The 27,425-nt window shown below is 42.1% G+C and overlaps 1 protein-coding gene across 1 annotated transcript in view; it reads right to left on the bottom strand.

Moving 5' to 3' along the window:
• The window catches only part of DNAH10 (dynein axonemal heavy chain 10), a 98,126-nt gene that overhangs the window by 16,632 nt on the left and 54,069 nt on the right, over positions 1-27,425 (bottom strand). Inside the window, exons 45-63 of the mRNA XM_037878565.2 lie at positions 25,269-25,414; positions 24,587-24,739; positions 23,490-23,750; positions 22,086-22,258; positions 20,444-20,537; positions 17,238-17,405; positions 15,716-15,904; positions 14,861-15,032; positions 13,057-13,260; positions 12,290-12,370; positions 10,079-10,276; positions 9,198-9,359; positions 8,333-8,507; positions 6,471-6,652; positions 5,482-5,618; positions 4,334-4,551; positions 3,388-3,609; positions 1,599-1,746; positions 266-545 (exon numbers count right to left, since the gene is read on the bottom strand). Of these exons, the coding sequence (XP_037734493.1) occupies positions 266-545; positions 1,599-1,746; positions 3,388-3,609; positions 4,334-4,551; positions 5,482-5,618; positions 6,471-6,652; positions 8,333-8,507; positions 9,198-9,359; positions 10,079-10,276; positions 12,290-12,370; positions 13,057-13,260; positions 14,861-15,032; positions 15,716-15,904; positions 17,238-17,405; positions 20,444-20,537; positions 22,086-22,258; positions 23,490-23,750; positions 24,587-24,739; positions 25,269-25,414 (3,363 nt within the window). The remainder of the gene's footprint in view (positions 1-265; positions 546-1,598; positions 1,747-3,387; positions 3,610-4,333; positions 4,552-5,481; positions 5,619-6,470; positions 6,653-8,332; positions 8,508-9,197; positions 9,360-10,078; positions 10,277-12,289; positions 12,371-13,056; positions 13,261-14,860; positions 15,033-15,715; positions 15,905-17,237; positions 17,406-20,443; positions 20,538-22,085; positions 22,259-23,489; positions 23,751-24,586; positions 24,740-25,268; positions 25,415-27,425) is intronic.

Raw genomic sequence — 27,425 nt, forward strand, 5'->3', positions numbered from 1 at the left:
CCAGCACTTAATCCAGCCGAAAAGCAGAGTAACTGCCTGGATTCATTGGTTTCAGACTAATGAATCTGCAGCTGGGCTCAATATCCCCTGGCTGAAAACGCTTGCATTTTGCAGTTGAACTCATCCAAACTCGTGCTGTGGTTTCTGATACAAGAGAAAGGATCTCAGCTTTTTGGAGCAATAGCTCATCTGAGCCTAGTTTATGCCCTATATTTGCACTACTGAGCAGTTAATACTCTGTCCCTAACAGCATGCATATGCTCACCTGTATAGTTGATAACCATGGCTTTTCCAAACACCGATGGTGAATATTTAGGGTTAGCTAGCTTGGTGTTCAAGTACAATTTGAAGTTATTGTCATAGTCTACCTCCTTATCACCCAGTACAATAAATATTCGCCCCTGGGCAACTTTTATATTCTTTTCTAAGACGTTGTCAATCACAGGATCTATGTATTCATCTACATCATGGAACAAGAAAGGACTCCCATACTTTATGGCCATTTCTAGTTGTTTAAGGAAATCAGGGTCATTAAAGGAAGCCATCTGAAAGAGAACAGAAAAATGGAAAGATTTGGAACAGTTAATATTGAATTCACTGAATATTTCTATTTTACAATAATTACCAGTATTCATTAAGCTTGCTGTTTGTCTATGCATCTCTGCCTTTCATCCTACAGATGATATAACCCTGATTGGGAGAGATCAAAGAAAGCACATTCTTGATTCTGATCCACTGAGAAAAACTATCCGCTTGGAAAACAATTCTTTCCTGCTGCAACTGCACCCCTAAACACAATGTGGCCTAAACTTTTATCTATCCTGTTCCTGCAAGCACTGGGGCTTTCTGTGAGATGCAAGTCATGCACCTTGCAGCATGAGTAACGAGGCACGCCCAAAGTTCAAGCAAGTTTGCAGGTGCCACGCAGAACGAGCATCACATTGTTGGATATCCACCAGAACTGAAAAGGTAGGGGTTTAGATGGCTAGGCAATGGAGCAAGGAGGGGAAAACAGTGGTTTTGAGTGAGCTTGGAGGACTGGAACAGTGAGGGAATTGAGGATCATGGGAGGGTCATGGCCCAGGGGGATTAAGACTAAATAGTTCTTCGATACAACAGCATTTCACCTCCCCAAACAGACACCCCTTCCAGATGAATTCCTGAATTTTTGACAACATGCTTTATCACTGGAGAAGAGGCGTCTTGGTGGCATCTGCCTCTGGTCTTCCAATGTCACATAGCACTAAAAGAGACAGAAGCAGGATGTAAGCTGTTGCTCCCCTGCTGAGGGTAGAAGGAAACTGGAGCCCAGCATTCTTTGTTCCCAAAATTGGAGGTCTCTGACATGGCAGCTTGGCTTCTGGTGTTTCAAATATCCTGCTTCAATCCTCCACAGGCTGGATGCAGGGCGGGGTCACTATCCATCTGGATAATTGACTTTATGTTTAGATGCTTAATGGCACTGCATTTCCATCCTGTTGAGGCTCAACCATCACGACTGCCAATTCCCACTAGTAACTGGCGCCTTGGCCAAGGGCAGATATTTATGCATCTTTCAAAACAATAAATATAAAAATAAAATGAAAATTTAGCTTCACCCGCAGATTATTTTTTTCTTCTTTTCTCCTGATCCAATTTAATGCCTGCTGCTGGGGGTCTATGCACAAAGGGAATCGGCTAGCACGTGTTGTCAGAATGCCATTCTGAACAGAGAGCTCATCTGGAGGCAAACCTTGGGAGCCCCACCTGGGAAGGAAACAGAGTAAAGATTGCTGTGTATTTTATTCTTTATGGTACAGCAGCATGCTTCACTTACGGGTAAACCAGTGCTATTCTACTGAGCATTCTATTACAACACCCTAGAACATACAGTGTATCATGGCAAAAACAACCTCACAGCAGCGAGTCAGAGCCTGGGTCTACAGAATTCCACTGCGGTGCTGAAAATAGCCATGCCGATGTTTGGGCTCGGGCTCTGAAGCCGAGGGAGAGGAGTGGGTTTCAGAGCCCAAGCTCCAGCCTGAGCCCAAACATCTACACAGCTATTTTTAGTACCACAGCATGAGCCTGAGTCTGTAGACACAGTCTCTAAGACTTGCTGCCATGGGTTTTCTTTTTGCCATGTAGACATAACCATAGACTCCCATGGGAAACAATGAAAGCATCATTGAGTTACTTATAACTAGCCTGGTTAAAGCACTAATTAATGTACTATGGTGCATAATCCTGAACTAGACAGAAACTGGTTTAAATGAGACAGGTCCTGACCCAGATCCACTGAAGTCAATGAAAGGACTCCCACTGATCTTTGCATCCCACTCATAGTCTGGATCTACTTTGTGAAACAAATTTTTCAATGGCATCATGTGGTACCAGCTATACTGAGTGCTATAGATGTACAAAGTACGATTTATTAGATTCCAGGTGCTCAGTTCACAAGAAGAAAGATGTTTTGTCTCTCTGCCAGCCGTGGGATCTGAAAATTCTTCCTGGGATGCTTGTGCATCACGAGTAGTAAAGATTATACTCTACGAATTCAGCCATTGCTCACCTCGGTAAAAGCCCACTGCATTGACATTCTGACCTTTCTTACACTTATCTATCTAATCTCTATCAGGTACTTCTAGAGCACCAATCACTGTATAGGATTTAGGGGCCTTCAGTTGGTAGCCTAAGGGTAACAGAGAGCAGGAACAGAGCTCCAGACTGGAATTTAGTTAAAAACTCTGTTGATCAAAGAATATCAGGGTTGGAAGGGACCTCAGGAAGTCATCTAGTCCAACCCCCTGCTCAAAGCAGGACCAATCCCCAATTTTTGCCCCAGATCTCTAAATGGCCCCCTCAAGGATTGAACTCACAACCCTGGGTTTAGCAGGCTAATGCTCAAGCTCAAACCACTGAGCTATCCCTCCCACCCTTGATCAGTGTGAGCAGAATACAGTATATTTAGTATTGGAGACGGGTCAAGATTAGACAATAGCTGTATTGGTTATGCTTGGCTAACAGAAGTAAAAAGTAGTTCAAATTTAATTTTGTCATTGGAGTAAGCAGACAGGACTCCAAATACACAGGGGGAAGATCTCTTTGCAAGGCACTTTGAGATTCTCGGATGAAAAGGACTATAAAATTATTATTCTCTATTGAGAAAGATGATCCCATTTTCAAACAGTCACTTTTCAGAGGCGATTGTACGCTTATGGCTTTTTTCTGATTTCCCTGATTTAGTGCAAAAACAGAGATGGGCCAAACCCAACCCCCTCCTCGGCCCCCGAACCCAACAATCTGCAATCCTGGATCCAGATTCAGATCCAAACTGTGTGACTTCAGCCCTTCTCTACACTCAGTAGCAGCTGGGCTGCTTTTTTAAAGCTCAGTGATTTCACATACCTGCTAATCTCTACGTCATCAGTCAGGAGGTTTTCCAATCTAAAAGGCTGGCTGAGAGGAATCTCTCGTGATCGGATATCTTCTTGCCACTCATGGTAGATCATCTCATTACGGAAATCCCAATTGAATGCCCCTTCATAGCTCAGAAAAGCAGCGCAAAGTAGACAGTCACCTAGCAGCTTCACTTTTCGTATTTTTAACTCCTCTAAATCATTTGTCCATCTGATAGAAAAATTAATGAATTCTGGGTCAGTCTGAGATCTTTTCTGCAGCAGGGGTCAGAGAACTCCAGCATTTCTAAAGCTGCTTATGTTTTAGCTTCAGGTTGAGAAGAGCCCCAAACCTACAACCAACCACGTAGCACAGCAGTAATGGCAGCAGAAAGTTCAATTTGACCTGGATTTGCGTCATGCCTTTAAACAGTACTTAACTGCAGCTACATTTTGCTTTTTCCGTTTCAATTTAAAAGATTAACTGTGAGTCTCAAATACACCCAGTAAAGACTTCTGGATTGAAAAATCATATTATTTGTTTTTATTATTTTTCAGGGGCCAAAGTATGTTAGTTGCTTCACAGAAACAAACAAAACACACAGGGTGCAATTTTCGAAAGCACTTAGGGAGGTGGTGGAATCTCCATCTGTAGAGGTTTTCAAGGCCCAGCTTGACAAAGCCCTGGCTGGCATGATTTAGTTGGGGTTGGTCCTGCTCTGAGCAGGGGGTTGGACTAGATGACCTCCTCAGGTCTCTTCCAACCCTAATCTTCTATGATTCTAATTCCCATTTTCAAAAGTGACTTTCATTGAAACTTAGGCTCCTAAGTGCCTAAATCACTTTTGAAAACAGGACAAACTCCTACATCACTTAGGTGCTTTTGAAAATTTTATGCGTGGTTTCTGAGCTTACATTTTAATGCAAAAAATCTCTCTTCTGGCACTAGACTTAACCTTATATTTTCAGATCCCAAGCCAGAGATGAGCTTGTCAGCAGCGATAAGTCTCCTTTCCATGATCTCTGCTTCTTCTTGTAACTGTTGTTTTTCCCTTATTGCAGCTTCATACTTGTCACCCAAAGCTTTGAGCTCCCTCTGAATTGTCGCCAGCTCTGTCTGTATCTTTTCCAGATCACGTTTACTTAAATAGTAGTTCCGTTCCAACCTAGCCACCTACATTATGAAAGACATCATGTGTCATGTCTGAGGAGATAGGAGTTTTATTTTTTGATGCAAAATCATTGGTTTTCAACCTTCAATTAGCTATTTCATATATCTTTAAGACAATCTGGTAATAAATAGTGTAAGAAGAAAAAATAGGCACTGTTTTTCATCCAACTCCTCTCACCCCATACACGTATAATATGGTCTGATTCTGCAGTCCTGACACTGACAAAACTCTTAACCTTGATCTAGCCAGGTACTTAAGCACATGAGCAGTCCCACAGACATCCATAAAAGTACAGGCTGCCTAAGGAATAAGGGATTAGGGCCTAAAAGAAAATTTAGAGCCAGGACTTGACAAATGCACTTGCCCACTGGCCAGCAGAAAACCTTCCTTAGTGAGCAGAGATGTTTCGTAGTCGTACTGGTAGGATTTACACTTTAATTTTATAAAAGAATTACATTGCTAGCCCTTTTTAAACAGGCCATAAAAATCGTTCCTGCTTAAACCAGGGAAATGGATTCGACATACCATTGAGTCCCTCTATGCTCAAATGCCCTGGGTGTTATTTAAGTGAGTTTTCAGTAGGCACCTATAACTTCCTTCTCCATTCTCCCCCCCCAATATTACATTACAAAACTCCTCCTTTTACTTCATGTTTTAATGCAAACAGAAACTGGTATCACAGACCTATAATACAATGAAAACAGCAGCTTGCAATTGAAAGCCTGGCTTCCTAAAGTGCTTTGAGGTCTACTGAGGAAAAGTGCTATATAAGAGCTAGGTATTATTATTACAGTGGTTCTAGCAAACACCACTTTCATAGCTGTTGACACTTTGACGCGGAGAAACACTGCAGTACATAAAATTGCCAAGTGTTATTTTTGTGGCAACAAACACTCTTCATAGTCCTTTATGTTCATATTTGCACACTGTACCTTTTCTCTCTTTGGCCTGATCTCCTTAGCTACATCACAGTAGCTCATTACTGCTTCGACAAATTTTAACATTCCCAATCCTGCTCTGCTAACAGCTTCCATTTCTTCAAATGTCGTGTTAAGATTCTTTAACAGAGCTAAATGTTAACACACAAAAACTCTGCAAGTCAGTTTAATAACAATGCATAAATCACAAGAGCAATAGCTTTCCTTGTGAATCAAATCTCAGCTAGCTCTCTAGCTCTGTGGTATGTATTGGAACAAGGATGTGATAACCAATGCAAAACAACTTTACAGTATAAGGTTATGCTGCTGGACAATAATAAAACAAGCAAGATATTGTCAGATATTCAAGGACTTTAGGCCAGCTGACTCCAAGGGAAGCTGAGTGAGATCAGCACTTCACAGGGATTGCTCAGCATTTCTCAAAATCTAGCCCTTTGCTTGCTAAACGGCAGCCAAAGGTTATTATGCTCAATGGACCAAATTCTCTTCTCACTGACCCCAGTGTAACTCCACTGGAATTACTCTGGATTTACGTTGGTGTAAGCATGAGCAGAATTTGGTCCAATTAGTTTCAGTTGCAGCCCACTGCCTTTCCGTGACACATGTGTGTTGTATCTTTAATGTTCATCGTGAAAATGATGTGACAATTATACTTTCCAAGTAGCTAAAAAACAAACAAAGGCCCTGCTCAACTGTTCAGTTTATGTCTAACCTTCTCTAAGCAAAAGTCAACCAAGATTACAATGCAAGTTAAGGCATAACCCTGTGCAGAGAGCAAGCACAAGGCCTTTGTGCCAGGAAAGACCTGGTTAAGCCCACAGTGCAAAACAAGTTGGGCAGAAGCCTCACGCTTGCCCTCGGCGCCAGGGTAAATTTCACCTGAAGAGAAGAAAGCATCCAGCATAGCAGCTAACATCTGAAATAATATTAATAAAACTCTACATTAAATTCCAAGTGCCTGATTCATTAGCTGAACAATTTACCTCGGACGGATTTAACTTGGGTCTGAGTAATTCCATCAAAATCTATCTCCATTAGGGATCGCAGGAAATTTGGGTCAGACATCATTCCTTTGGCCATCTTCCAGTTTAATTCTTTGTATCCTCTCATTATGAGGATACATTCACAAACAGTCTGCACCTGTTTAGGGGGCTTAGCAAAGGACCTAGAAAATAAACATGGGGAAAGGGGAGAAATAAAGTGCATGATGCTATAAATACATAACTCTTGTTGGAAGAGTTTTTTTCCAACCAGTGGTATTTAGTGCAAGGGGTGATATAATATAGCAATTCCCCAAGATACCTCCTCATCCAAGTGAGAAATACAATCCAATCCAAACAAGGAAAGATTTATAAACAGAGGGCTAAAAACTAAATATTACATTCATACAACAACTTCCTCAAGGTTTCTAAAGGAGTTCAACCATCAGAGAAATAAAACCCTTAACCATGTTTTTACTGGAGCTTAAAGCTGCATCAGCCTGCAGTAACAGTGACAGAACACTGGCAGCAGCTGTGCTGAGCTGGTTTTGGAAATAATCCTCAGGACTCCTGGCTAAACTAGTGTAATCTACTAGGGGAACAAAGGAGATTTTAGAATGGAAAGGTGAGAAGAAACTCATCAAAGTCTGATACTCTGATCTTTCCTTTGCATTACAGTAGCAGTTGTATCCCATCGTACAATATTTTCTTCTGGGTACTCATCTATCTCCTGTTTAAAGGTCTTTATCATACTAGGTGTATTAAATGTAAGTGTGCTTTCCTATTCAACATTATTTAACAACTGTGAGGGATGACAGGCCTTGAACCCGGACCCACAGGCAGCATCAGGCCACAACCACCACCCAGCAGATCACCTAAACAACCAGAGAAAGGGAACCAGTGAGTGCTAGGATGCAGAGGGCCCCACCCCTGAAGCTCCCAATTGGGGGAAACATCCAGCACCCTTTATTGGCTGAGGCGCTCTATATAAACCAGCTCTATATAAACACAACACAAGAAGTTGTCTGAGCAACCCCTGGCTGGCTGCTACTATGGGACCCCTCCAGCCTGCCTGACTCCTGAGCCCTGCATTCCTGCCTGCTCCAGGCCTGGCGAAAAGCAATGGTGTGTAACGACAGCCAGATGCTCCATTGGTGTAAATCGGCATAGCTCCACTGAGTGGCAGAGGAAGGTCAAGTTGCCCATTGCAAGGGGAACAGGGAGGAAGAGTGTCTAGAGGCCTAGTGGGAGGAGGACGATTAAGAAGTGTGGTGGGGGCTGGAAGAGTCTGAAGGGAGAAGGAATGGCAGAATTTTGAGGGGAGCTGAAGTTTGGGTATAGCTTTAAAGCCACCTTTACAGAAGCTATTATTAAAACACAAAAAGAAGAACGTATATAAAAAGAGAAATACACATTCATACCATTAAACATCTTTGAAACTCAAGTGCTGTGTATCCCACATCTAGTGCAGAATAAAATCACCACCCCAGAGTGAAAGGGCTAGGATAGCTACTGCTTGAATGACCCCCACATAGACTTCAGCAGTACTCAGGGTGGCAGAAATGTATTACAGAATAATTAGAAAGACATCAAATATTGGATTGCTTTCCTGGAAGGAAGGACAGGCCTGCGGTTGACACACAGGACTTGGGGATCCCCAAGCTCTGCCTCAGACTCCCGATGAGACCTTGACCTCTCTAGCCTCAATCCCTGCATCTGTCTAACAGGGATGATCATGCATCCTTACCTCACAGCAGTGTGTGAGGCTGAGGGTGCTAGTGCTTGTCAGGTACTTAGACTACAGCAAAGGCACCATGGAATTGAATTTCTAAGAGTTTATGCTCTTACAAATCAGAATTAATCACCTAATCTCTGTGACATCAGACTTGTCCAGCTTCTGCAGCTCCAGTTTAGCAGCTTCTAAAATAGGCATGGCCTCAGCCAGGGCCGTCTCAGCATCCTTCTTTTCAACAGCAATGACTTTATTCTGTTCTTCTATCTCCACTGCTTTTTCTTCTGCCAATTTTTTCTTCTCCTCAGCTAAAAAGTGCAAAAGGCAGTATATAGTAAATGGCTTACTAAGATTTGTATCTAGCTAACAAACAGTAAAAGTGCACATGGCCTAAAATCAGAAACTACCACTATCTCTAGATCACTATTAACTCATTTGGTGCTAGGTCACTGCTATTCACAGTACTCTTCCCATCACAGATAAGTTCTGGAATGCTAGGAACAACAGAACACCATCTCCTTTTCTACTCTCTTCTTCCTGTTTGTGTCTCCTCTTTCAGAGAGGAAACAGCTCACAAATCCCCTTCTGATCCCCGGTGCATTCACTCCCATTGCCTTCCCACATGCTGCCATGCCTTTGCCTCACAAAACTCCCCTTGCTGCTAGCGTCTTCTCTCACAATTTGCTCCTCAACAGTTTGGGATGGGATGTGAAGAACACTGTATCTACTTGAAACTGCAATGGATGTTACTATGGGCAGATTGCAATTGTACAGGTTGGAATTTGGTCAGGAAACAAAGGTCAACAGTCGTACTCCTGTGCGAAGTACTATATGACCATTAATGACACCATGGTGGGCCCTTCGGTCAGTACTGACAGAACAAGAGTACCACTTACTGAATCATCAACCCTGCGTTCTTTAAGAATCTCCCAGCCTAATACTGACCTGGCCCAACCCAGCTTAGCTTGTGGGATATGACAGGAGTTTTAAATACTTGCCTATTGCTGTGTTGGTTGCTATCTCTTGTAACAAGGCCTCACAGGCAGCTGATTTTTCAGCCAGCACAATCTTCTGCTCTGCAAGTTTCTCATTTAGTTCATCCAGCTGAACAGCAGCTTCCTTCAGTTTAGCTAATCCTCCTTCCAGACGTTTGCATTGTGCTTAGTGAAAAAGAGGGAGAAATATTAGTGATTCATGAGCTATCATACAGTGACAGACACCATTATTTAAAATGTGTCCTGTTCTGTAGTCAAAGAAATCAGTCCTTTTCTTAAAACTGCAGCAGGCCTCCCTTGCCATTTCTGCAGGGTCACAAGTTGTTATGGAGCTCCCAAGAGCCCAGGCTCCTTGGTCAGTCCTGTTGTTGAGAGTGTAAAATGGTAAGGAGTCCAGCAAGAGAGTTTTCCCCCTTTCAATCCTAGTGCTACAGCATCAGCTCAGGAGTCGCAGAACTTGGCTGAACCACGTCCCCTCTCCTCCTGTGGCACATTTTCTGTGCTTCTGCAGAAGACCAGCTCTGACTATACATCAATCACATTTCAATGCACTAGGCACATTTCAGTATCCATCAGAATACAGCTAACCATGCCAAGAGGAAAAAGCACATGTCACACAGGCACCTCTATAAAACCCTGAGCTGAGTCTGAGACACCAAGTTCAAATCCATATCCAGACTCTCCCAAAGCTCAGGGATGTTTGGATAGGAGGTTCAGGCTCGGGTCCAGATAAAGAAGAAGTGTCACTCAGGGAATAGCCCATTATTCAGGTAACATTCATTTGGGCTGTATTTATTTTATTGCTTTTCAACAGACTTGCTGAGTGAAATGAGTCTGTTTAAAACATTTCAATCACATACAGTCTTAAAAAGAGAAAACCTTACCTAAAATGAACTGATTTTTCTCTTCCAGCAATTTTGAGTAAGTATTAATGAAATCAAGATAATTCTTTGGTGTAACATAGTTGCTGCGTCTCAGCTTTTGTAGGAATTTTTTACTGAAATTCCCTACAGATTCGTGCACCATGACAATGTGCTCAATCACAAACTCTGCGTGCTCTGCAGGGATCAATGGATTTTCTCCTGAAAAGAGGATATGAAAAATAAAACATCTCAAAGCCATTTAAAAGGATGCTAAATTTCATTTATCCCCATTTTACAGATAGGGAAACTAAGGCACAGAGAAATTAAATGACTTGCCCCAGGACAAAGAAAAGTCAGTGGCAGAGTTAAGAATAGAACCCAGGAGTCCTAACAGCAGGTCTCCTGCTCAGAGCACTAAACCATGCTGCCTCTAGGCTTGGGACTTCTCTCTTAACTTTACCAGTATATGTAAAAAATGTTCTTTCCCTGCACACCCCCACACCCCCTGAAGAAGGCCGCAAATTTGAGTTTTGTGGGGTCTGGGGTATAAGCACCCACTGTCAGATTGAGCTCAGGTATTTGCATTATAGTACAATGTACTATTTTCCAGCCATCAATTCTTTTCTAGCCTAACTCAACTCACCATCTAAACAACAAAGGACAAGAAGTTGTAGATGTGAGAGTGTAAGATTAGAGCAGATAGTCCACTGCATAGTTCAAGACCAACACAACCAGATCTGCAGAGGTTTAAAAACCAGGGTCTGTGCAAGTTTAAGAATCAAACACTTCCTGTGGACCCCCTATGGGAAGCTGGAATGATTTGAGAGCTGTGTTTAGATACAGCTTTGATGTCTACCTTCTTAGCAGAAAGGAGGGAGTGAGACTAATACTGTTTCATAACTAAAGCTCCCAAGTCCCTTTCCATTCTCCTTGCAGCCAGCTCCCTGTAATCCCTTGTGCATCTATTACTTTTTACTGCCTCTGAGTGGGATTTTCAGAAGGGCTTAAGTGCCTCCAGAAAGCAAGTCCGGGATCCGTGCTTCTCAAAATCCCATCCTCAATCTCTAAACCACGTTCATTTAAGAACCCCGAAAGGGATCTGTCTAGAAGTGAAAACCTGCTCTTTGGCACTGAACCTTGTGCAGAGGACTGCAAACATCCTGCCAATGTTTGTGAGGATGCTTTATTTCACTTACCTGGCCAGAAGATGATCTAACTTCTTGGAAATGCAGAACCGTCAGCTTTGTTGTTTCAATTTGAATTTTAGAAAACTTAAAAAAATATTTGGGGGAGAGACATATTAAAAGACCTATAGTCTGAGAAGGGAGGATTTCACACCTGTCAGGATTTATATAGTCTGAGCAACTGTAAGCAGCTAAGGCTCAGCTCAGACACCTGTGCTTTTATGAGTCAACAGTGTGCCCTTGTTGCCAAGAAGGCTAACAGCATTTTGGGCTGTATAAGTAGGAGCACTGCCAGCAGATCAAGGAACATGATCATTCCCCTCTATTCGGCATTGGTGAGGCCTCATATGGAGTACTGTGTCCAGTTTTGGGCCCCACACTACAAGAAGGATGTGGAAAAATTGGAAAGAGTCCAGCGCAGGGCAACAAAAATGATTAGGGGGCTGGAACACATAATTTATGAGGAGAGGCTGAGGGAACTGGGATTATTTAGTCTTTAGAAGAGAAGAATGAGGGGTGATTTGATAGCTGCTTTCAACTACCTGAAAGGGGGTTCCAAAGAGGATGGGTCTAGACTGTTCTCAGTGGTAGCAGGTGACAGATCAAGGAGTAATGGTCTCAAGTTGCAGTGGGGGAGGTTTAGGTTGGATATTAGGAAAAACTTTTTCATTAGGAGGGTGGTAAAGCACTGGAATGGGTTCCCTAGAGAGATGGTGGAATCTCCTTCCTTATAGGTTTTTAAGGTCAGGCTTGACAAAGCCCTGGCTGGGATGATTTAGTTGGGGATTGGTACTGCTTTGAGCAGGGGGTTGGACTAGATGACCTCCTGAGGTCCCTTCCAACCCTGATATTCTATGATTCTATGATATCTCAGTAACCATTTTTGAATGTTTTTTAGTCATTACACCATTAGTTTAGACCCAAGAAGCATCCTTAATGTAAGAGCAAATAAAGAGCCTTACAATATCTTAAAGTAAGGAATGTGTTTCTTGATACCACTGAATACACCATGAATTTGAAGGTTAAAAACGCCTGACATTTTACTTACCTAAAAAGCACTTGGCAACTGCGTACAAGGCTTGTGGGGGCCAGGGCAAGAACCAGTCAATACCAGTATTGTTAACAAGACCTTTAAACAAATGAATATTGTCAACAAAACAATCCATCTTCAGTAGTAACCCCTGATCCTGAAAACATGCTTATGCTTAACTTTACTCATGTGTGTGTTTGCAGGATCAAAACCTTAATTAGTACAGTTGTCTGGTACTTTCAGCAAAGGTGCTTACACATAAGCCAATCCCTCTATTTCAATATCAAATAATGAACAAAGTGCCCAGTGTCCAGGCCTATCCCTCTTCTAACTCAGTGTATTGTTCTTTAGTACGGGATGCAATAAAACTTCTCTTATTTTCACAGCCACTCACAAGCCCACTTTTCTCTGTAAATACCAAACCACCGGATGGAAACAATTGGAGAGTTACTCTAACACAGAGACTAAATGCTGCAAAATAGGCAGGCCATTTACTGTACATTCCTGGCTCAAAGAAGTTAATTAACTGATTGTTAACTGTCTGACCCAAATATAAACTGACCTTGTAAATGTCAATCAATAATCTCCACTTATGTGTGGTAAGTAACTGTGCAAGTTCTTAATAATGAAACACACTATGCTGTATGTTTGCCTTGATGCAGTTTAACTGCCTGTGTGTCTGATATCTGCACACACCCACTGGAGTACATAAAAGACAACTGCAGACCTGCATCCCATAGGTACACAGGGGCTAAACACTAAAGTGTTAGATTTAATATACAGACCTGGGAAATTTCTGCAACGCGTTCTCAGGGTATCACCAACTGGTGACATCCCAAGTACAATGTGAAGGTTGTTTGCACTCTTATTTACAAAATACTGCCAGACACTTTCTTTAGCAGGTCCCATTCCAGCTTTAATAGCTTCATCTCCAATCTGACTGAGTATGGAGTCTTTTTCATCGTCTGGAAAAAGTGCTGGTACAATTCCTACCATATAAAGACAGAGGAGTCACAGAAAGTCATCAGTATGGCAAAGAGGCAGCAGGGCATAGGGAATGAGCATGAGCCCAGAAGTCAGGAAATTCCTGACTTCTAAAATTGGCTCAGCAAAAGTTACTGTTAATAGCTCTGGACAAATCACTTAATTAACCTCTCTGTGTTTCAGTGTCCCTATCTAGGAAATGGGGGCAATATTTGTGGTACCTTCATATCTTACAAGGGTGTTGTGAGGAATAATTACTTCATTTTTGTTTAGGTTTCAAACATATAAAACATCATAGCTCAAAAGATTGTCTCTTTCCCCAACAGAAGTTGGGTCGAGCTTACACAGAGCTCTCTGTGTACCCTGAAAGCTTGTCTCTTTCACCAGCAGAAATTGGTTCAATAAAAGATATTACCTCCCACACCTTGTCTCTCTGATATCCTGGGACCAACAGGGCTACAACAACACTGCAAACAACATATAGGTGCTAAGTAATTTATCGGTGCTTATAATAATGTAAAATAAAATATATTTAAAAATTATTTTGATCACATGCATATGAAAAATTAAAACGCATGCTTCATCAGATTTGTACATAAAACGTAACTAGTGAATATAATAATCAATCCACATTTTAACTGTCACAAACAAATGGCTACTCTATGTATTTAACAACTGATACAGACAGACATCATGACAGGGTTGGACAGACAAATAGACAGACACAGAGATACACACAAGGGAGACAAGGAAAGAGAACACAACAAAGAGAGTAAGTGTGATCTGTGTAATAGAGATTCTGAAACTGTGGGCTGTGGAGCACTGGTGGGTCACAAAGCTCTTGGTGGTGGTCTGTGGAGGTTACCTATGCAAGCTCTTGCTGTAGTTTCCATGGGGATTCATAGATATTAAGGTCAGAAGGGACCATTATGATCATCTAGTCTGACCTCCTGCGCAATGCAGGCCACAGCGTCTCACCCACCCACTCCTGCGATAAACCTCTCACCTATGTCTGAGCTATTGAAGTCCTCAAATTATGGTTTAAAGACTTCAAGAAGAAGAGAATTCTCCAGAAAGTGACCCGTGCCCCATGCTACAGAGGAAGGCGAAAAACCTCCAGGGCCTCTTCCAATCTGCCATGGAGGAAAATTCCTTCCCGACCCCAAATATGGCGACTGGATGTTATTCAATTGCCAATGAGAGAGGACGTGTCCCTCTGGATCATGAATGGGATCAAAGATTTACATGAGACAATCTCGATTAAGATATAGTCCACATTAAGGAATAGTTTGAGAATTCTGGGTCAAGCACCATGGCCAGGGCAAAATAACCATTCTAGCCCACTAAACCTACCCAGACATATGCATATGACCATGTGGGGATGCAGAAAAGCTATAACCAAAGCCAAGGTTATTTCAGGTAATATTTAAAGAAACAGTGTTTTTGCCCTCAGACTGAAACATGAACTCCAGCATCAGAGGACACAGTACGAATAGGAAACATTAATATTTAAAAGCTAAATTTGTCTGGTGGCTCGAGCAAAGGTGCATTTTTGATTGTGCATTGCAAGTATTTATGGATTAGCAACCAATGTTCCTGCATCACCTGAAGTTAACATATTGTTGATGAGTTCCAGGAAACCTTCTTCTGCCACATGGGCATCTGTAAACAGGAAAATCATCGACCTGTTCTCAATACCAAGCTTTACATACAGTGTTTTTAAGTCTTCCCGGAAATTATTTTCTCCATATCCTCGACTCAGAACAATTTCAAACACCTAATAATGTAACATAAAAATACACTTGAAAGACACAGAATATTGTAGAGATGGGCTAACAACATGATTTTGAATCTGGAACGCAACTTCCCCAGGGTTCTGGTTTGGTCCCATAACTAGTAAACATATAATGTGAAAGTAAAATGGTGACAAAATATTTACTGCTCTGTATTCTCTTTAAACTATTCCATCCCCACAATCCTCCAGGCTCAGAACCTCAAAATGATTTTGGATTTCTCCCTCTTCTTTGTTTCCCCACTATCTTATTTAGATGTTTGTACATCACTGGGCACGATGAGACCTCACTGGTGCGTCCGAGAACTACTGCACTACAGATAAATAACAACAGTAGTAGTTAAAGGCTACTGATTTTTCACTTAGATCTCCAAAACCCAGCCTGTATTCTCTGTTCCCACCCACAAACACCCAGGTTCAAGACCTCATAATCTTCCATGCCAAATGACTGTAATCTCCTATCTCCAGCCTCCAAATGCTCACCTCACCCATTTCAATCTCTCCAGAGAGCAGCCATTACCCTGATTTTGACTTCACTCATTTTCCATCATTGTCTGCATCAGGCTTAATTTCTGTGATGTCCCCTTCAAGGCTCTACTCAATTTAGGGACCATCCACCATTTATCTGTCCTCACCACCTTTTAGTGAAAATGTGCAATCCCACAGACCTCACATCCAGCTGTATATGCAGCCAGTCTTGCAAGGGACTGTTTTCCTGAGCCTCCCACTCCTACAAGCAGGGCATGGCCACGATCCATCCGTATGACGCGATGCACACGGGTTAAATGCTCCAAGGCATCATCAAAAAGCACCAGATTCATTTTTGTATTAACTTCATTGTACTCTTCAAGAATCTCCTTTAAAGACAATTTGTTAGACAGTTAACAACAGAAATGGGAAATGCTGAAAAGGTTAATAAACAAAGGTAATGTAATAACAATTTATTTAGAAGCGTTATTACACAAAAGGACATTGAGAAAAAACAGATTATCAGAAAGAATTTAGCATTTAGGATTTCTTCAGCTCATGGAATAGATAGATGTTCACTGATTTCTATTATTTCATACCCAAACCTACTGCTAATGGAAACTATATGTGCATAACAAGGGGCTAATAGAGTCCTTAATGGTTCCAAACAAGTTTACTTCACACAAAGAACAAACAAAAGCCTGAACTGGAATATTATGAAAAATGGGCATTATTTATTTACTTTGGAAATGTTTCAATCTCATGGATAAATCTGTTTAAAATCTAATCCAAAACTGAGTTAAAATGAGTTACCGACACCTGTCCTTGAACCCCCCTAACCATTTTTCTTGCTTTACAATCAGTATTTTCCTGTTTGTAAAATGTTTTTCACACAAACAGCAAGGGAAAGTACAACTCAATGAGGAAAGAGTGAAAATGACTATATGCAAAGCACTGTCACATGCACAAAGTAAACAAACTGATAAAATAAGGGGAAAATGCTTTTCTCTCTCTAATCCTTTTCCGTTTAAGTGCTCCCAGCTGTTATTAGTCACAAAAGGGGGAAAAATTCAGACTGAAATATGACTTTTCTGTTGACAGCATCCCTTATAAAAAAAACCCCAAACTCATGTTTATAAAACTTGAATTACTTACTTCCGGCCCAGAATGTCTCCAACTTAGGTTTTAGTTAAATGTCAGAAACATAAAGATTAAATGAAGTGAATGCTATTTTTTTGTAGCTTTTAGTCTGGAAACTTGTTGAAGTCTGAATGTACCGCAGGTGGCATGAAATCATAGAAATGTAGACCTGGGAGGAGCTTGGAGAGGTCAGCTAATCCATCCATCTATGTTAACAGCCACACCCACCTGAAGGGCAAACTGTTGTCAACTATAGGTATGGCTACACTGTAAATACAAACCCAAGCTGGCCTGTGCCAGCTGACTGAGGCTCACAGGGCTTGGGCTAAGGGGCGGTTTAACTGTCGTGTTGATGTTTGGACTTGGACTGGAGCCCCAGCTCTGGGACCTCCCACCTCGCAGGGTTCTAGAGCCCAGGCTCCAAACCTGAGCCCGAATGCCTATATTGCAATTAAACAGCCCTGCAAGCCCAAGCCCCGCTAGTACGGATCAGTTGGCACAGGCCAGTGTGGGTTTTTATAGATATACCCTATTAGTTTATACAGACAAACTCATACACAGATGCTGGTTAAAGCACTATACCTGAAAGAGAGCTTTTGCTGCATCATAGTCCTGGATGTCTTCATAAACACGAGGTTCCCCTTCATTCAGTGCCATTCTGAAGTCTCCAAAAAGAATAGGGTCTCTCATGACCTGCTCTAAATCATCTTTGTAATACTCTTGAATCAAGCCTTGTATATGCCCTTGTACCTTGAAGTATATAAGAGCAAATAGGTAAAATGATGCAAGGAGTTCTGAATTCAGGAACACTAGAAGGGCCTGATCCTGCAAACTCTTACTCATGAGCTATTTGATTGATTTCAATGAGGCTACTGGCACAAATACAACAGCTGCAGGATCGGACTCTACTAGCATTGTGTGTTTATCCTCTAAAACCCTGCAATATATACAAGCAGCCCAGGCACTACTGATCCCCGTGAGCTGCACAGGTTTAACAGAGAGCAGAATATGCCCATTATAAAAAACACGATCATTATTCTAGTAAAATGACATACCACCCTTCACTCTTATAGTTAGTTCTGATGTCTTGTCACCAGTGTCGCCTACACTTCATTCACTCTTGTAATACATAATGTAGACACATATTGTATACAGCACACACATATGCACATAAATATAAATGCATTCATACACTCACGAGTAGTTCACGGAGTCAGCAGAAGCCTAACATGCATGCAGCACCTCATTCAGCTTTCCAGTGCTATATTTTATATATCTGATGCCTGTAATGCCCAGAAGTTTGTGATATCACAGTAAAATCACAGCTTAAATGACCTTTTGTCCATTTGTGGGTTTGTTTACTTATTCTGTTGTAGTCAGTTACTAACCTTTTTCATGGTTTTTACATCAGTGGGCTATGGGTATGTCTACACTGTGAAATTAGGTCGATTTTATAGAAGTCAATTTTTAGAGACCGATTTTATACAGTCGATTGCGTATGTCCACACTAAGCGCATTAAGTCGGCGGCGTGCGTCCTCACTACTGTGGCTAGCATTGACTTACAGAGCAGTGCACTCTGGGTACCTATCCCACAGTTCCCGAAGTCTCTGCTGCCCATTGGAATTCTGGGTTAAGCTCCCAATGCCTGATGGGGCAAAAACATTGTTGCGGGTGGTTTTGGGTACATGTCGTCAGGCCCCCCTCCCTCCATCCCTCCCTCCATGAAAGCAACGGCAGACAATCGTTTCGCGCCCTTTTTCCTGGGTTACCCGTGCAGACGCCATACCACGGCAAGCATTGGAGCCCGCTCAGCTCACCATCACCGTTTGCCTCCTGGGTGCTGCTGGCAGACGCGGTACTGCATTGCTACACAGCAGCAGCTCCTTGCCTTCGTGGCACACGGTGCAGTAGGACTGATAGCCGTCGTACGTCTCCTGGGTGCTCCTGGCAGACCTCAGTGAGGTCTATCAGGGCGCCTGGACAGACATGGCTATTCTCCTCTTAGAGCACCGAATGGGAGCCAGAGACTCCAGGTCATTCTCTTCTTTAAGTTTCATCTCATGGAGATTCAGTCCTGCCTGGAATATCATGCGAGCTGGAGGCTTCTGCCTCAGGCTGCTCTCCCAGCCGGCAGCACTGCGCGGTCGCACCTACCCCAGCCTACCCCTTGCTCCCATGGCTCATGAAGCCTGGACAGTAGTAAGGAGCAGTTCAACTATAGGCTGACCAAGTGCAGAATGGTGGTAGAATGTGCTTTTGGACGTTTAAAAGCTCGCTGGTGCTGTTTGCTGACTAGGTCAGATCTCAGCGCAACCAACATTCCCATTGTTATTGCTGCTTGCTGTGTGCTCCATAATATCTGTGAGAGTAAGGGGGAGACGTTTATGGTGTGGTGGGAGGTTGAGGCAAATTGCCTGGAGTCCGATTTTGAGTAGCCGGACACCGGGGCGATTAGAAGAGCACAGCAAGGCGCGCTGCGCATCAGAGAGGCTTTGAAAACCAGTTTCATGACTGGCCAGGCTTCGGTGTGACAGTTGTGTGTGTTTCTCCTTCATGCAAACCTGCCCTCTTTGTTGATTTTAATTCCCTGTAAGCCAACCACCCTCCTCCCTTCGAAATAAAGTAACTATTGTTTTGAAACCATGCATTCTTTCTTTATTAATTAAAAAAAAATGAGATAACGGACAAGGTAGCCCGGGTGGGGTGGGGGAGGAGGGAAGGACAAGGTCACATTGCTTATTGTAGCCACAATAAAAATCAAACTGTTTGAATGACAGCCTTCTGTTGCTTGGGCCATCCCCTGGAGTGGAGTGGCTGGGTGCCCAGAGCCTCCCCCTCCGTGTTCTTGGGCATCTGGGTGAGGAGGCTATGGAACATGGGGAGGAGGGGAGGCAGTTATACAGTGGATGCAGCGGGGGTCTGTGCTCTTGTTGGCTTTCTTGCAGCTCCAACAGACACTTCATCACGTCCGTTTGCTCCCCCAACAGACGCTTCATCATTTCTGTTTGCTCCCCCATTAGCCTCAGCATCGCGTCCTGCCTCCACTCTTCACACTCACTTAATTCTTTCCTGGCCTCTGCCACTGAATGCCTCCATGCATTAAGCTGTGCCCTATCAGTGTGGGAGGACTGCATGAGCTTGGAAAACATGTCATCGCGAGTGCGTTTTTTTCGCCTTCTAATCTGCGATAACCCCAGGGACAGAGATGATAGGGGAAGCGTAGAAACATTCTACGCTCTACAATTCTGGGGGGACTGCATGATCACCTGTGCTGCTGAGTTCGCCATGCTGACCAAACAGGAAATGAAATTCAAAAGTTCCCGGGGCTTTTCCTGTGTACCTGGCTAGCGCATCGGAGTTCAAAGTGTTGTCCAGAGCGGTCACAATGTAGCACTCTGGGACAGCTCCTGGAGGCCAATACCGTCGATTTGCATCCGCACTACCCCAAATTCAACCCAGCAAGGTCGATTTTAGCGCTACTTCCTTCGTCGGGGAGGAGTACAGAAGGCGATTTTAAGAGCCCTTTAGGTCGACGGAACAGGGTTGGTTGTGTGGACGCAGTCATTTATAAATCGACCTAACACGGCTAAATTCAACCTAACCCCGTAGTGCAGAACAGGCCTATGTTTAAATCAATTACACTGGTGTAAAACTGGAGTGACGCAGTGGTGAATCAGGGCCACAGTTTGATTTTAAGACTGTAGTAGAACAGTTGTTAAGTTTACTGTTTTGAACTAATTCCCATATTAATATAAAGGATTACTAGTAAATGGAAGAAGTTACTCACCAGTGTCTTGTCTACTTCATTGATCAATCTATCATGGAAAACTCTCAGGCACTCATTTCTCCAGACTCGCACCATCTGTGTGACTGTTTGGAACCTATATCAAAGTTAAAGTATCAGACTTTACCAAATCAGTGGACACAACAAATAAGGTGGTTAATAGCGCTGTTATCAAATCAGGATTTGTTTCCTTTTTCACTGGAAAGAGTAACTTTATCTGCAGAGATCATATTTTACAGTTTTTGTCATCAGGAACAATATCACAATTCAGTATTTTCTAAACTCCTTTCCTCCCCTAAGTGATGTATCTACAAGGAAAGGCAAAACAGAGACAACTGCATCTATGCATAGGTTCCTTTTTTACCTACCTGGATAAAAAAAGAAATCTACATAGCTATTCACATAGCCCAATCACTGATTAATTTTATCTTCAATTTAATTTGATTAAAACCTCAGTAATCAAACACTTTTACCCTTCATTCTCAGCAATGCTGTTCAGGCAAAAGTACTGGTTAATTTGGCTATAAAAAGTTCCCATTTAGGTCCCCAATTCAGCAAAACATTTAATCATATGCTTCAATTTGTCCTAGTCAACAAAGCACTTAAGCACATGCATGTGCTTAAACCCCACTGACTGAAGTACAGGCCTAAAGTTTTGTGCTTAAGTACTTTGCTGAACTGTGTTGGACTGCTGAATCGGGGCCTTAATAATTAAAGAAAAGGCCACAACACTTAATGGGACAGAAGAAAAACAAGTAAATGATATTAAAAGATGCTTTACAGATATTTGTTACTGACTTCATTAGCACTGACATGCACTATGCAACCTGGAGGTCAGGTGAATAACAAGATAAACCATTAATTTACTCAAAACAATAGGAAGCAACTTGACTGAAATAAGAAAAAGGCATTGCAAACAAAATTAAGATCAAAGCTGTGGCATAGCAGAAGCCAGGTAGCTGGAAGTAAGTATAGACACAGCATTCCTAACCTATGCCATTACAGATAGGCAAAGGCATATTGACATGGGTTGACTTAAATGTCAGTCTTAAACAGGTGATAACTGAACAGCTGAGAATTATGCTAGAGAGAAGAACTCTCACCTGGGGTAAAGCTGGCAGAACAGACGCCTGCACCAAGTGCCCCCCTGACCCTGGCATGGAGTGTGTGTCAGGAAAAGGAGGTGGTGTATCAGAGCACAGTGATCCTCAGCTGGTATACGGTTCTTTAGGGACTATATGCTGCTGGAAGTAAGAGAAGCTCTAGACCTCTCTAACTCACACCACAGCTTAGAATGGTCCAGACACCCCCTTACTATCAAGAAGCTGTATCTGACTCCCTGATGCCCAATTCTCCTGAGCAAAGCACAGCTCAGCTGCAGGAGAAAAGCTACCCCTTATTATCTCCTATTTATGTGACTGCTACATATGGGTTTCAGAGTAGCAGCCGTGTTAGTCTGTATTCGCAAAAAGAAAAGGAGTACTTGTGGCACCTTAGAGACTAAATTTGTTAGTCTCTAAGGTACAAGTACTCCTTTTCTTTTTACATATGGGTGTTTTCCAGATAGCACTGCCTCGCACTGGGCCAGATCATAAATGAGTGTAGTTCCACTGAAGTCAATATTTCTAAATATTTTTTCACTTACCGCTCTGGGGTTGTAAGGACAAGTCCATTGTAGACCCTGGAGAGATCACGCAGATTAAAAATATAATGGAATTTGGAAGGAGTTGGTGGTAGATCCCGGACAATTGCTTTATAAAGTTCCAAAGTACAGAACGTCATCTTGTCAGCGATCGCTGCTATTGAGTCACTAAAAATCTGCAAACATGAGAAAGGCAAGAGTTCTTCACGAGACTGATTGGGGAGAAATGCGTTTCATCAAACATACTTCATTTTCCTACTCTTCTACCCCTACTTGACAGATTTAAAATAAGTCAGTGCAAGATAAAATGTTCTTCAGAAATTCAGTGTATAATGTAACGTGTGCATCTGACATTTAGTCTGGCTATTTTATTATTTAGATTGTAAACTCTTTGGTGCAGGGGACAGCTTTTTGTTCTGTGTTTGTACAGCACCTACCACAATGGGGTTCTGCTCCCATGACTGGTGCTCCTAGGCACTACTGCAATATGGATAATAAATAATATTCTCATATATAAAATTGCAATTTCATGTGCTCAGTGATGCAGTTTAATGCATTGTATTTAATTTTCTGTGTTTCTTTTCAAGTCAATATTTTGTAGATCTTTGTGCATTTACAGTAACTGGCTATAAGCAGCTATGAAAAACATCAATTTACGAAGTGTCTTCTGGCTTAAAAGTCTATTGCTCAATATGTATCAATTCAGCACAAGATGACCACTCTTTACTAATTTTTTATTAGCAATATTCTTTGAACAGCTACAAAAACCACTTACTTTATGGTGGGTTTTCTTTTCTGATCTTAATAATACTTTAGTATTTATACTATCTGAAGACCAATAAACACATTAAAAAATCCCATTACAAGGAGAAAGGAAAGAGGAGGAGAGAAAAACATGTAAGGTTCTAAAATGAATCAGAATGATTAATGTGGAGAAGTGAAAATGATTTGCAAAACTGTTTGTCAGCAGCAATGTGGGGCCTGATCCAAAAGTCTACATTGAAGTCAACGGAAAGACTCTCATGATTTCAGTGCATCTGTGGACAAGGACCATGGTGGGTAACAAAATGTCTTAGTAGAGTGATTGCAACACTGCCAATCTGAAGTGTGGCGTTATTGTTTGCTACTACTTCACAACACTTTGCCTTCCTAGGCAAGTTGTTCCCTATTTGGAGCCAAATTCTTCCCTTGGATAAATGTATGAGGCTCTCCCAACTTGAATGAAGACCCAGGAAAGTATCTGAATGCCCACTAATAACAGTCACCAAGCTGTAAGGGAAAGATTGGCCACAAACGGGAAGAGGGGAAATCATTAAAAGAAACACTTTCAAGTTCTGTAGTTTCATGGAAGATAAAACTAATTAAAAATAACAACCCTATTAAGCCTTTTAAATAAATTAAAATTACCTCAGTGTGACCTTTCAAGATGGAGGCATAAATCAAATGCAAAGATTCCTCAGAAGGAAAAGGTACATTGAAAACACTGAAGAGTGAAATGAATCGAGGGTCAACTTCATTACGACCTCCTCCAGCTTTGCCCATGGCAGCAATAAAGCCAAGGTCTCGAAGACTCTTACAATTCATCTCCTTACCACGGTCATATAAGGAACCTTTTTCCAAGAGCAACTTCAACAAGGCAATTGGTTGCTGTGTGCCATATTCATCAACCTTTGTAAAATGAAAGAGCCAACATATTTCAATCACAGCATGTCTGAGTCACCTGTAACTACTTTGAGCAAGAAATCATTAGCTCCATATTCAATAGACTATTAGCATGTCTAAGTAACATTTTGTAGGGCTTTGGGCACTGATTGTCCTCGCTCATTCTGATTGTCTCAGGTGGGGAAAGCACCTCATGTTGCTGATGAGTGACACACAGGTACACCCCTACCCAGCTCCTGGAGAGATATGGATGGATTCTAAGGAAGTCACGTCTCATGGCACCAATATCAACCAGAGGGAGGGTCAGTGTATCACAGGAATTTTAAGGGCAAGAAGAAAGGAGGATACTGATGGCAAAAGAGGCCACTCAAGACAATCTGCCACCATTGGCAACACTTCAGTGTGATGCTCCCCTTCTTATAGGCCTAGGGCAGCAAATTTGGCCCAGCCATCCCTCTGTCATGATGAAGGAGTTGCTGGGCCAAATTTGGGTGAGTGGCATTGCAACCTCGCACACTGAGTCACAATGCCACTCAAATTTGGCCCGGCCACCCCTCTGTCATGGGGGGCTCTAGGCAGCTGCCTAGTTTGACTATAGATAGAGCGACCCCGGGATGGCAGCCTATCCACCAAAAAAGATACATTTTTAAAGTTTAAGAGTGATATTGTAATAGCACTGAAATATGCCAGGGTGCTCAGAGGTCCAAACCTTAGAAATTGGAAGGTACAAAGCTGAAGTCCAAGCGTGTATAATTAACCCAGTTGGACCTGTGCATTAATGGACCACAAGAATGCAGCCTATCATCTTCTTATGTAATATTGCAAACAGGATTGTAGCTTACCCTTGGCATGTTCATATCATCCATGAAAACTAGAAGGCGCTTTCCCATAGGGGGTCCATAAGTATCCTTAGTACGTTTCTCTACATTTGCTTCTAAGTTTCTCTGAATGTCCATTGATGTTGTGCGAGAAGAAAAGTTAATTATTAGCAGCACCTACACAGGAAGAAAAAACTTGATCAAAACGGTTTTTAAAAATATTTTAAATGACACTTTTTAGACAATGTTCTTCACATTTGACAATATGAACAAAATAGCACACCAGCTGTACATTAAACACCATTCTGGTCTGGCTATTCATGTAGAATATAGCCAGTATCACTCTGAGAGTTCAATAAGACACCAAGATGGTCATTTGATAAATACATTTTTATCTTATAAAAAACTGAATTCCTATTTACGAATAACTACAGTAATCCAAAAATATTTTAGATACTTAGGACCTTGCAATCAGAATCCTGCATCCAAGTGCAGCCTCATCAAAGTCAAGGGAGCTGTGGACAGACTCAGGGCTCTACCAGTGCAAATCCAGTTGTTGAATCGGGGTTTTAAACTGGAGGTATTATTTCACCCACCATGGAAATGCAGCCACCTCTGGGGTGAAATGCAACTATTTAACAACATACAACATGAGAAAGAGGAAAACACAGGTTTTATAAACAGAACAGAATCCACGAGTACATACATTAGTGTCTTGGTTTAGGTTTTTTAGAAATGTTTGTGTAGTTGCAGTCTTAGAAGTACCAGATTCACCAACAAGAACAACAGGGTGTTTGATTTTTACCATCTGTTCTAACAACCATGTAGTGCGTGTTGTATCCACAGTAGGAACTATTAAAAAAAAAGAGTAAAAGATCAATTTAAAATGCAGCAGACCTGGAGGTTTTGCATATGTAAGCACTGCTGGTGCAAACCCATACTGTGTTAATATACAGCTGCATAAAAAGAGTAATCTGAAACAGCAGATAAGTAACCGTATTTAAGAACAATCTTAATTGCACAACCCCCTCTTTTCAATATTTATTGTGGAAACTTTATTCATGTGTGTTGAAATAGATTACATTCACCCCATGCACAGATCCAGCAAAAGCTTGTGCACCATTTAAGCCCCACTTAACCGCTATTTTGAGGATTTAACTGGGATTTATGAAGGCCTTTTACTGGAGTTCTGCAGAGGTGAATTTTGCACTGTGTGACTAGATTGAAGCAATTAGGGATAACTTTAGTGGCCATATAATTTATTTGTGTTTTCAGTGAAGTTGACATGTACTTGCTGAATTGTTACTATAAAATTATATGCATTACTTTGTCATAACTGTACAACTCACTTCTCACTATTTTATTATGCTCACATAACAACTTATATTGTCAGGTTTCAGAGTAGCAGCCGTGTTAGTCTGATTTGAAGGTATACATTGTCCCCAAATGTGAAATAGTTATGGGTGAGGACAAAGTCACAAAGTTCAGCCACCAAGTTTGCCGTGACATTATCGGGGATAGTGTTCCTGATGACTTGTAGGCCATCTTTGTGTGGACTGTTGGTGTAGAGGGCTTCTACATCCATAGTGGCCAGGATGCTGTTTTCAGGAAGATCACCGATGGACTGTAGTTTCCTCAGGAAGTCAGTGGTGTCTCGAAGATAGCTGGGAGTGCTGGTAGCGTAGGGCCTGAGGAGGGAGTCTACATAGCCAGACAATCCTGCTGCCAGGGTGCCAATGCCTGAGATGATGGGGCGCCCAGGATTTCCAGGTTTATGGATCTTGGGTAGCAGATAGAATACCCCAGGTCAGGGTTCCAGGGGTGTGTCTGTGCGGATTTGTTCTTGTGCTTTTTCAGGGAGTTTCTTGAGCAAATGCTGTAGTTTCTTTTGGTAACCCTTAGTGGGATCAGAGGGTAATGGCTTGTAGAAAGTGGTGTTGGAGAGCTGCCGAGCAGCCTCTTGTTCATATTCTGACCTATTCATGATGACAACAGCACCTCCTTTGTCAGCCTTTTTGATTATGATGTCAGAGTTGTTTCTGAGGCTGTGGATGGCATTGTGTTCTGCACGGCTGAAGTTATGGGGCAAGTGATGCTGCTTTTCCACAATTTCAGCCCGTGCACGTTGGCGGAAGCATATATTGTATTATGGGATTTCATGACAGGTTAATTTTTACTCTGACTAGGAAATTAAGCCGGGATCTGTGATTTTCCTGGCTTGTCTACCCTGAGAGACTGTGGGTTGGTCTTTTTCACTGGTTTAGCAACTCCCTACTTTTTACCTTAGTAGTTATGTAAAACATGGTTCCTAACAATCCTTAAAAGATGAACTGTGAACTAACTCATTTTTTATGCATCTCCAACTGCTTCTTTATTATATATAAAGATGGCCTGACTGTTCTTTTTTTCCTTGTCCTTTACATTAAGATGTATCATGAATATCAGTTTTCCACATTCCCCTGAAGGGTTTTGACAAGATCCTTGAAGAACTTGAAGGGTGACATCCCACAAGGCTGGACCTGAACAGTTGATCTCTGCCACTGAGAGGGAAGGAGTGTTGAGTCTAAGGCTATGTCTACACTTAAAATTCTACAGCCCCACAGCTGCAGCTGCACCAATGCAGCACTTCAATGTAAAAAAGTTACTACAGCAATGGGAGGGGTTCTCCTGTCGCAGTAGTTAACCCACCTACCCAAGAGGCAGTAGCTAGTTGGACTGAAGAATTCTTCCATTGACCTAGTGCTGTCTACTCGGGGACGTAGGCTGGCTTAACTATGTCGCTCAGCAGGGTGTGGATTATTCACAATCCTGAGCGACATGCAAATGTGTAGACTAGCCCAGCTGTCTAAGGTAACAGTCTATT

This window comes from Chelonia mydas, chromosome 15 (genome assembly GCF_015237465.2).
Source record: "Chelonia mydas isolate rCheMyd1 chromosome 15, rCheMyd1.pri.v2, whole genome shotgun sequence".
Taxonomy (NCBI): Eukaryota; Metazoa; Chordata; order Testudines; family Cheloniidae; genus Chelonia; species Chelonia mydas.